Here is an 11561-nt window from a genome sequence, read left to right on the forward strand (position 1 = left end):
TCATGCTCCTGAATGATTTTTTGGGTTGTAGAGTACACCTGAGACAGTGAGTTTGTGTGTAAGACTGTACCTGAGAGACAGCGAATAGTCGTTTCGGCTCGTCTGGCTTTTCCTCACCAGGTAACTGCACTCCTTACACAGCGTGAGCAGAGATTCAGCTTCTGAGCGAGTCAATGCACCATGGTACCATCTGAAACACACACAAATGGGCCACTATTAGGGTTTCACAACACCAGTGTTTCAGTAGCTGATATCAACACCTGTGAAGTGTCACGAGACTCAATACTTCTGTTACATGAAAATGGAGAGATTGCGTACAATTCATTGACAATATTAATACACAGCCCTGCATCTTGAAAGAAAATCAAATAGTTTTTTTTTCACAAAATCAGCAAACAAATGTTCAAATTATAGATATGTGTGACCCTGGAGCACAAAAGCAGTCTTAAGTCGCTGGGGTATATTTGTAGCAATAGCCAAAAATACATTGTATGGGTCAAAATTATTGATTTTTCTTTTATGCCAAAAATCATTAGGATATTAAGTAAAGATCATGTTCCATGAAGACATTTTGTAAATTTCCTACTGTAAATATATTAAAACTTAATTTTTGATTAGCAATATGTATTGCTAAGGACTTTTGCACAACTTTAAAGGCGATTTTCTCAGTTTTAGATTTTTTTGCACCCTCAGATCATCCTATCCTAACAAACCATACATCATTGGAAAGCTTATTTATTCAGCTTTCAGGTGATGTATATATCTCAATTTTGTAAAATTGACCCTTATGACTGGTTTTGTGGTCCAGGGTCACATATAAGCAATGCACTTCTTAAACTAACAAAAGGAGTTAAATGTCAAACCTTTTGGTTTTAATGACAAAAAGAAGTATTCAAAATGTATCATTTAACTTACAATCTGCAACGGATTGGAAACATGTTCATTCATACATTTAATGTCAAAAAAATGTACATAAACAGGTTTATAAATAAGCTTTCCCCCCACAAAAACGGTCATTTTATGTGGCTGTTTGGATGTACTAAACTCCCACAGATGTCGCAGAAAACATCTGGTTCACGTTTGCATTTTCTTCAGTAACCGGCCATAATTCTTCATAATTTTATCCTTGAAGTCAGGATTAGGCATAAATAATGTCTTCAGAATCATTCATACATGCAAAAAATCATCTGAGAAATGAAAAATAGTAGTCATCTGGCTTAAAGGAAGACAGGAATCGTATCTTTGTGGCAGTTGTTCTGCTGATAAAAGGGATAAAACAAGACTTCTCCACCTTACAAATGGTTGCTGAAAGCAAAAATGCAACGAAATGCATTTTGTGACAAAGTGTGATGTGCTATAGAGCAAAACAGACACTATTTTTGGAATCGACGTGTATTGGGTTTCACTCAGCAAATATGACGCAGGGTGGTGTAATAAATAGTGATGGCACTTGAAATTTTAGCAGAATGCTCTTCTCTTGAATTCAACTAGCTACTTATGCACACCACAGAACTTTCCTGAGGGAAATGTTTCACCACACCACATCATGTGTGTTCTCATCTGACCACATTTTCATGTTATTTGTGATTAAATATTACAACTTTTCACATATTTCATTTTCAAGTATTTGAAGGGTTACTCCACCCCAAAATGAAAATTGTCATTAATCACTTACCCCCATGTCGTTCCAAACCTGTAAAAGCTTTGTTCGTCTTCGGAACACAATTTAAGGTATTTTGGATGAAAACCGGGAGGCTTGTGACTGTCACATTGACTGCCAAGTAAATAACACTGTCAAGGTCCAGAAAAGTATGAAAGACATCGTCAGAATAGTCCATCTGCCATCAGTGGTTCAACCGTAACGTTATGAAGCGACGAGAATACTGAATACGCATCACCGTAGCACCATTTTGCTTGCGTTCAGCGGATATTCTCCAAAATGGTGCTACGGTGATGTGTATCCCTTTAAATACTTTAAAATACTTAAGTATTTCATACAGTTTCCTGTAAGCAGCACAGCTCAGGCGGTTCATGTGTTAATACATACACCTGTTTCTCCAGGGGCAACGTGGGATCCACTCTCTCTCCCAGGATGCCCTGCGTGTTGCTGGGTTTGTGCAGGCTGGTGGCTCTGCTGGACGAAGGGCTGATTTTGGACGCTCCTGCCTTCCTCGATGCCTCTTCATGGGGCAGCGTGCATTGATCCCAGTCTCTGGCTTCAAAAGTTATTACAAAACATTAAAAAAGGGGTCACTCTTTAGTTTGGGGACTAGTTCTCACTGTTAACTAACTATTAACTATGACTTTTGCATCGATAAACTCTTAAATTGAAGCTTATTAATAGTTAGTAAGGTTTACAAATAATTTTATATATTTTAATTTTATATTTTTTTATTTATATACAAAATATTCTAGATTTTTACATTTGTATAAATAACATTACTATTTTTTGTATTAATTTTTAAATGTTTTAATTGTTTTCATTTATGCTTTCCCCCATAAAATACATTACTACTGCAATAATACTATCAAATAAACAAATGTAATAAATAAGTATTAACTACTACTATTAAAGATAATAATTTATTATTCAATTACTCTATTTAAAATATGACTTACTCAAACTACACAAATAAAAAAATAAAAAAACATTGCTGCAACGGCTACTACAAAACAATTAGAAACTTAAAAAATGCAACCAAAAAGAGTGACTTAAAAATACCCACTTTGCAATATATAAATACATTACAATTAATTTGATCTATTTTACTTTTTATATATATTTTATTCATATTTAAAATATTATACATTTTTGCATTCTTTTAAATTAAATTATATATTTGTATTAATACTTAAATGTGTTTTAATTGCTTTAATTTATGTTTTCCCCCCATAAAATTATACATGTACAGCATTAAATTATGCAGTATATCTTCATATTATATTTTGAAACATAGAAAATAGTTAAGAACAATTAAGAACAACAACCATTTTTGTGGAATATTTAAAAAAAAGCATTAACATTCTATATTTACGATTTAAGGGTTTGTTCAAATCACTATCCATCAGTATAAGCAATAGAAGTAGTGTTTCTTGCTTTAGCCAACAACACTAGTTACTCTCTCCCAGCATCTTGGTAGAGGAGGATTCCTGCTTTGATTTGAGAAGCTCTTGCCATGTTTGTGAGGAATATGCATCTGATAGAGCGTGAACAATCCATGAGCAACCGGCAATCTGATCAGAAGTGATGAAATGACCATGTGATGAAGAGTGTGACATTTCAGTCACATAGGGAGAGATGATCTGAGTGTGTGTGTGTGTGTGTGTGTGTGGACGTGATGCAGAGCAGAAGTTACACAGCGGCTCTGATCTTTCTGCATGACTGCTCTACTTCTCTCCTCTCCTCCTGTCTCCATCTATCAAGACGCCCCACACATCCCTCTTCCTTTCTCAATTGCAGGATAAAAGACACACTGCACCCACAGATCATTTTATTGAATGCAAACAAATCCAGAGTTTAGAGCTGCGAATGATAATACCGTGCTTATGAATTAATCTGTTGATGCATCACACGGTAGTCAGGGTTCAAAACTAACTTTCTGCCACACCTGCCAACCAAAGGAAGCTGCTCCCAAACACCGGCTGACTGTCAAATACCACTGTTTGATTTACTCACATTTGCTGACTGTTCATTTCAGACCCTGCTTATAGTGTGGAAAACTACATTCTCAAAAGAGGATGCAAACGTACTGGTGTGGATGGAGCCCATCTCTACCCAGCAGCACGTCTTACCGGCGAAGGCTTTGGAGATGTTCTCTTTCTTCCACTCCCAGGGCTGGTCGTACTCATCCGCGGGCCTCTCGTCATCCTGGGGCAGACGGCTCTCTCTCTCGTCCTCCTCGGTGGCCGCCCGGGGCCAAACTCTCTCCTTGTATGGGCTGTCGTAGAGCTGCGGGCTGTTTCTGCCCCGATCTGAGCTGTGCTGGAGCTCTGACATATGACAAACACATTCAACTGAACCAGACGACACAATATTACATTACGTACGAGTATTAGGAAATCGAATGAGGACTGAAGTTGTCAAGCTTCAAAAACATATACAAAAGTACTAGGGATGCACCGAATGTTCGGCAACCGAAATTACTCAGCTGAAAATAGCAAAAAAAAAGCTATTTCGGTGTTTGGCCGAATAAGCGAAAAGACAGAATAAATTGTACCGAACAATGACGTGACGCTATCAAATAGCAACCAACGTAAAGAGAGAGGCGCGCACTCTTTATAATGCAACAAACATGTTAGCAGTGTGGAAGCTTTAAACTGTCGGAGAAAGACGCAAAAATCATTACAAGCACCGACAGCGAGAGACTGTTTAGTACTGCATCGCATGTCTTCGATGAGAAGAGGAAGGGGTGATTGTTGTTGGATACTGTATGATGATTGAAATCGCAAAATGGCCTTAAACAATTACTAAATAAACTGCAGAATGTTATGTTTTTGCACGAATTGCATGTATTCTGACAGCGCTCTCTGCTTGTTAACCAGGGTTCAAAGTCCAAAGCGCGAGGAAAATCTGCGCTGAAACAGTATTACTCGTCAGTTGCTCAGTCACATTTTTATGAATTTTTACAAGGCATGTGACAATGCGATACGTGTGACATATTCAAAATGAGACTCATTTATAAATCTGCTGCCGTCAACAAAAAGAGGCATTGAGGTCTTCCTGCGCGTTTCCTCCAAAATAAAAATTCATTAACATTCATAAATGTTAGTATTGTAATTTTACTGTTGTTCTGTTATTATAACATACACACATATAGTGTTCAAACTGGGATCTGTAATATTTTGTAATGCTTTAAAAGAAGTCTCTTCTGCTCAGCAAGGCTGCTTTTAATTTTACAGTAAAAAATACATGCCTGATTCAAGAAGGGGGTCTGACCGCCAAAAATTATTATTTTACTAACTTATTAATTTTAAGTTAAATTGTGCTTTGTTGGTATAATGTCTGCTAGAATGTAAAAAAATGTTTAGTGTTAAATATTTTTTAATTGTTGTTTTGTAATTGATTTTTTCTTTGAAAAACAAGACAAAACCGTAAAAAGCACATTTTGGCTATTTAATTTATGCAATGGTGAAAAAAATTGTCAAAATACATGGGGAAAAAACATGAAAAACCGTGTTCGGTATTCGGCCTTCGGCCCAGTGTTTCATTTTGTTCGGTTTCGGCTTCGGCCAAGAATTTTCATTTCGGTGCATCCCTAAAAAGTACCACAAACCACAGTCCAGACCACAAATTAAACCAACTGGAATAACAATGGCTGAATAAATGCTCTCTTTGGTATTATAAGAGATCCAGTAGGGAACTGCTGTACCGCTTATGAATCGCTGGGCCTCAAACGGCTCCATGTAACTGCTGCAGGCTTCTACAGCGTTCTGCTCCCAGCCGGGTCTGGGCCGCGGGTCCGGCCTGGCGTCAAACGGGTCCGAGTAATCAGTCTCCCCGACCGCAGGAGCCGAGGGAACCACCTGGGGAGAAAGAACAAGGATGATGAGTGATCATGATGATCATATGAATCAGAAACAAAGACAGCTGCAGAGTTTTACACAGTATGCAATTCTGGCAGCTTTTGTGCAAAAACACATGAAGCATTTTCAATCCGGCATTTTCATCCATTAGGGTTATTATAGCAAAACTTAAACTAAAACCATAATAAACATTTTTAGTACTTCTCATTTTCATTTAGTTTAACTTGATGAACAAACAAACAAAAAAAACAGTAACTATTATTACTAAATGACAAAAACACACCAAAATTACTAGAACCTTAAAATTAAACTTTAAAATGAAAATGGAAAATACAAAAATAAAAATCAATTAAATAGATGTTACACACACACATATATACACACACACACACCCCCCCTTAACAACCACAAGCCAAAAAATTACAGACTCAAAATTTAAAGGCCGCAGCTCTCAAACCCTTTGGTCTACAAAACGTAATCCTGGTCTCTTTTGAAAGCAGACACATAAAAGTATATACTATAGGCCTAATAGTACATAAATAATACTAAAATTATTCTTATAATTCTTTTTTGTCCAGTCTGAAAATTGTCAGCCACTGACTGCATTATGCTTACATTGCACAGAAAAGAACATTTTGCTCTTTTTTTGTTTCACTGAAAAAAAGGAGATATATGAAACAAAATTTTGAGTGACATAACATTTTCATTTTTGGACACACAATCCCTTTATAAACCGAAACAAGCGAGAGAGAGAGAGGGCTGGTGTGTGAGTTTATAAAACCTGCAGGCATTGGGATTCAATGAATAAAATTGATTCCCAATGCTCCCACCCTTCACCTCTGATGACAAAAGACAATCATTACCGGCCGAGTTCAGGAAACACAAGTGAAATGGTTGGTTTGTTATGACATCTGCAAAACTCATCCATGACACGTGCACCAAACAAATCTACTCTAAAACAATCACACATCACTGTAATCCTAGTAAAACAACCCCTGCGATTCTCATAACCACCTAATTTATGATATATTGACCTATTCATGATTTTGACCGGAGAAATTGACTGGAGGGTCTTTGCGCCAAGATAAACAACCACATAATTAATGTGCTGGTAAAATAATTTCATTTAAACAAACATTTGTCATTCAAGTACACATTAGAAGAGGAAAAATGCTTGAAATCACAATTATTTACCAAGATGAATACACTACAAAATTATGCTTTTACACTTTCTGGGATTGGTTCTTGCTCAATCCCAATCATTTTTCCATACATCAACACACAAAACCTTTTAAAGCACGTAATTCTTACTGATAACAGTCCAGTAAGACCCATTTAAGCTCTCTATATGTTAAGAAAACAAGAACTTACAGGGGCCTGCGGTTCCTCAAAGGTCACAATGTTCAGTGGTATTTTGCTACGCCCGAATTCCTGAGATTCCACTTTTATCAGTCTGTGTTTGGGAGACACGATCTTCACCTCCACGCCGTTGGACAGCACCGTGCCAAATGCGGAGAACGTTTCCACTGACCCGGAGCCGTTAAGCACCCGGTTCTCGGAGGGTTCGTAAGGGTCCTCAAAGTCCAGGTCTTTCTGAGCCCTGTAGGCCCGTAGGATCTCGCTTTCGCTGTAGTCCGGTTTTGGGGGCTGCGGCGGTCGTTTCCTGCTGCCAAAACTTAAGTGATCTCGAAACCACTTTGCCATGGGTCTACGACCAAGACAAAAATTAAAAACAGATCCAAAAAGAAGTTAAAGGAGCTGTTATGCTTCTAAAATGGACTTTATCCTAGTTCTTCCATGGAACACCATCCATAAATCCTGAAACACCTAACCAATAAGTTACTTATTACTCACAGTGTGTCAATAAATGACAAATATGATATTGTGCAATAGCTCACCTCAGTTTCCCCAATGCATCGATGCTTCAGAACATCGAGCGCCTATTTGCTTGCAATAAATTGATCTGGAAAGCAAAAGCACGGCCATGACATTAAAAAAGCAAGAAACGTAAAGGCAGAAAGGCAGACGTGAGGTAGCCTCCACCGCTAGACCAGCCAAACTGGAAAAGACATATTACAGTAATAACTCAACATTAAAAAAGCAAGAAACGTAAAGGCAGAAAGGCAGACGTGAGGTAGCCTCCACCCCTAGACCAGCCAAACTGGAAAAGACATATTACAGTAATAACTCAAAACACTGTCATAATTTACTCAACCTCATGTTGTTCCAAACCTGAATGACTTTTATTCTTCCCTGGGACACAAAAGTAATTAGTTAGCAGAATGACTAGGCAGCTCTTTTTCACACAATGAAAGTGAATGGTGACTATGTCTGTCCATTGAGAATTTAGACAATAATAACTTAATTTAGGTATTTTTCCTCACAGAAATGTCTCATATGACTTAGAATAAACCAAAGTAGTTATATAAGCAACTTTCATGATGCTCATTTTCCTTTTTAAACCACAGAATCACAATCCCGTTCACTTTCATTGGACGAAAAATGATGCAGTGAAGGCAAATAGTGACTGAGGTTGTCAGTCCCCCTCACATTTTGCCTAACAACTGCTTTTGTGTTTCAAGGAAGATGGAAAACAATAGGATTTGGAACAAAATCGGCGTGAGTGAATCGTTACATAATTTAAATTTTTTTGGCGAGCGGTTCCTTTAAACAAACAGATATCGTCACTAACGCATTTGTACGTGGGTGATCAATTAAACGTGTTGGCGATGATTTTATATAAATGAAAACAAATAAATCAACATTATTCAAAAATAAAGTTTTACACACAAACTCGCACTGCTCAATCTTGGCAAAGAATCCTGTCAAAACAAGAACATGCACCAACTGCACACACCCACTTTCTTATTGTTTCCCCTTTAATTCAGCACATAACAGAGATTTTCATGTTTCTTAGAATGAAATAGACAAAAGCTGTCATTATAGATTAAAACTAATGTTAGCAACCCGGCTAACATCTTTAAACTCCGCTACCTCATATTATAGTCACTTTATTTGTCGATAAATGAGATTATATACATGATTACTATAATAAATTGTACACAGAAGTCGAATGCTGAACTAATTTGGAGCACAAAAGTAAAAACCAATAAATTCGAGCTGCAAACTTTTGTTAGCCGGTTTGCTTGCTGGCTAACTATGCAACGCGATCCCAATGGATACTCGCAGACGAGCGTGTGCAAATTGTTCATCTAACACGACAGTTATAACTCATACAAACAGTTCAGAAGGCCACAAACCCCCAAAACATTTGCAAAATACTCACCTCTCAATGATGGACGGAGGGAAGGGAGTATATAAAGCAGCTGTGAGGGGACTCTCAGAAGCGACGACGAGCGTGCGCACGTGCAGATGGATGGATGAGTTGCATCGGATTGCGTTGGTTGTTGCAGCTCAGCTCAGCTGGTGAACAACACATAAACTCGACATGTTGTTGAAGCCCACTGGAGAGTTGCATTGTCTTTGTTCTTGCCGAGGCATTTCATTTCGCATGCTGGCTCGTGCTTTGGCTTGCACTGTGCAAAATGATGCATGTCTACAAAGCACACTTATTAAGAAAGTTTAGGGTTTTAAATGGAATAAAGAGATTAAGTACAGTAAAATGCATATAAGTAGGGGCTTCTGGTTAACCACACACACACACACACACACACACACAAAAAAAAGCGATCCAATTCAATGCATGCCCCATCTGTCACACCAGCTCTCATTAACACCTTCTCCATCAGCATACAGAGGTCAAATTGTACGGTTAGAAGGTCACCGACACTTTGGTGGATCAATATGGGAGATGGTGAATAATGGCTAGTCCACACATTGGATTGCATTAACATCACATTACCAAGTGTTACCTCTAACACCAAAACAAGCCACTAATGCCATTAGCGGAATGTCAAATTGAGTAACTTTTGCCAAATTTACATCGCAGGGGTGGCACAGAAGCACTTCTGAAGTGGCACTTAGGTGTATCTATACAAAACGTTTAATATGAAAGCCTGTTTCTTGCACAGATTAAAAAATAATAAAGGTAATTGCGACTTTTTATCCTCACTATTCTGACTTCTTTATCAGAATTGCAAGATCTAAACTCAGAACTGTACAAAAAAAAAAAGTAAAATTTGAGAAGTCGCAATTAATCATTATATTTATCCTGAGTTTAATCTCGCAGTTCTGACCTTTTCCTCAAGGTCAGAATTGTGAGGAAGTCAGAAATGCAAGACATAAGCTCACATAAAAAGTTGCAAATTCCTTTCTTATTAATTTTTTCCATAGCAGAAATGGTTTTCCATAGTTTAATGCTGCTCAAAGACAGCATACAATGTGATGCATTATATTGATACAATGCATCAATACAACGCATATACTTTGATACTAGGGGCTGAAGTGGGTGTGAGCCAACATAATTTAGTCTATCTTTTATGCTGCATTGTGCCTACACTGAATTTTGAAAAACAGCCTTAACTCAATGGTTCAAAAATGCCTTTTGTGAAGCTTACAATACAGAAAATACTTGATGATTAATAATATATCTGAAATATATTTCAAAAGATTTGCTAGAAAACAAAGTCTGTGCTCAGAAACAAAACACGAGGAACGTTTTATTTGTTTGATGTTTGGGAAGATGAAATGAGCTGATATGGGATTAGAGATGATCAGTGGAAATTAGATTCAGATTCACTTAGTTCAGCCTTAACTCAATGGTTCAAAAATGCCTTTTGTGAGGCTTACAATACAGAAAATACTTGATGAGATTAATAATATATCTGAAATATATTTCAAAAGATTTGCTAGAAAACAAAGTCTGTGCTCAGAAACAAAACACGAGGAACGTTTTATTTGTTTGATGTTTGGGAAGATGAAATGAGCTGATATGGGATTAGAGATGATCAGTGGAAATTAGATTCAGATTCACTTAGTTATCTCCACTGAAACCCTCAAATGCATTTCCATGAGCTAACATGGAGAAACAAATACTACATTATAGAGTGCATAATACATTAGAAGCACATTATAGAGTACATTAGAGACAGCGGGATGATGCAGATCTAACAGACCGATTGAAATCCAGGCAATGGAAACAGCTTCTCATAAACAATGCTCCTCCAGCTAAAAAGTTAATCACCAAAAAATAAAAATCTCTTGAACTGCACTTTGAAAGAGTCCAGGTTAAGGAAACTTAAAGCGGTCTGTGAAAAGAATGGTGGTCAAGTTTTGCTGGTCTGAAAACAAACATTTGTTTCAGTCAGCCAAAATGCCACCGCATTCTCTCCATCCTAATCAGAGTTGCTGTCATCGCTGTCTGTATATGCCCCCAAGAGGCTGAGAGAAGAACCGTACTGAGATGCGACTGGCTGTCCATTGGAAGCTTTGGAGGACTCAGGTTTGGCAGCACCTGCACCTGAATGATCTGGAAAGACAGAGAAAGCACAGGTTAACAGAGATGGCAAAACCCTAAACTATGTCTGATACATAAATACAACATTAGGGTTTATGGTGGAAACGGCAGTGGGTTTTATCATAGGTACCAAATCCCTTAAAGGGGTCCTATTATGCTCTTTTACAAAGTCTTGATTTTGTTTTGGGGGTGTACTAGAACAGGCTCTCAAACTAGTTATTCGAAAAACACATTATTTTTCAAATTTTACATTATTACAACACCTCTCTCCCCAGTCTGGCATGAACGGCTCGAATAGTTCCTGTATCAAATGAAGGCTCGCCTTCTGAAATACGAAATGTGCTGTGATTGGTTAGCTGGGTTGTGATTGGCAGCACTCTGCGCCTGGTCGGGAAATGTCACACCCCTTACCATAGCCACGTACGAGCTTCAGTGTAAATATTGCGTCAAAATCAAATCAGTTTGAGCGCAATTTAAACCCGGATGATGTAACCAACTCTAAGTTCGTCTGCCTTGTGAAAACTAGCGCGTCTCCGACATAGTGATAACACTCGTTGCCTTCTCTAGTGCAGCTCAACCAGGTCTCGTCCCATTCGTCGGTATTTGTGATATCACAAATCCC

At 37.9% G+C, this 11561-nt stretch overlaps 2 protein-coding genes across 4 annotated transcripts in view; both read right to left on the minus strand.

Annotated features, from left to right (window-relative positions):
* Window positions 1-9098, minus strand: LOC107655841 (SH2 domain-containing adapter protein D-like). Its single transcript, XM_016443430.1, has 7 exons — window positions 8810-9098; window positions 7422-7486; window positions 6895-7231; window positions 5370-5523; window positions 3793-3990; window positions 2048-2216; window positions 1-190 (listed from the first exon to the last, which is right to left on the minus strand). The coding sequence occupies exons 3-7, from the start codon at window positions 7225-7227 to the stop codon at window positions 1-3; spliced, it is 1044 nt and encodes a 347-aa protein (XP_016298916.1). The 5' UTR covers window positions 7228-7231; window positions 7422-7486; window positions 8810-9098.
* A 1258-nt stretch (window positions 9099-10356) lies between these two features.
* LOC107655858 (coiled-coil domain-containing protein 94-like) overlaps window positions 10357-11561 on the minus strand; it is a 6373-nt gene continuing 5168 nt past the window's right edge. For 2 of the 3 annotated variants that reach the window (XM_016443451.1, XM_016443450.1), the window contains one exon: window positions 10357-10951. In XM_016443451.1, the coding sequence (XP_016298937.1) occupies window positions 10818-10951 (134 nt within the window). In that variant the 3' untranslated portion in view covers window positions 10357-10817. The remainder of the gene's footprint in view (window positions 10952-11561) is intronic. The other variant, XM_016443452.1, reaches the window with a different exon arrangement.

Source organism: Sinocyclocheilus anshuiensis, unplaced genomic scaffold (assembly GCF_001515605.1).
Source record: "Sinocyclocheilus anshuiensis isolate Anshui unplaced genomic scaffold, SAMN03320099.WGS_v1.1 scaffold1373, whole genome shotgun sequence".
NCBI classification, from domain to species: Eukaryota; Metazoa; Chordata; class Actinopteri; order Cypriniformes; family Cyprinidae; genus Sinocyclocheilus; species Sinocyclocheilus anshuiensis.

What these genes read in the sequence shown, in the direction of transcription:
- LOC107655841 (XM_016443430.1), bottom strand. Translation starts at nt 7,227, where the DNA reads ATGGCAAAGTGGTTTCGAGATCACTTAAGTTTTGGCAGCAGGAAACGA. An exon ending in TTGAGGAACCGCAGGCCCCT is followed by an intron (nt 5,524 to 6,894) that starts GTAAGTTCTTGT and finishes CTTTCTCCCCAG; the next exon opens with GTGGTTCCCTCGGCTCCTGC. An exon ending in CATCTCCAAAGCCTTCGCCG is followed by an intron (nt 2,217 to 3,792) that starts GTAAGACGTGCT and finishes TAACTTTTGAAG; the next exon opens with CCAGAGACTGGGATCAATGC.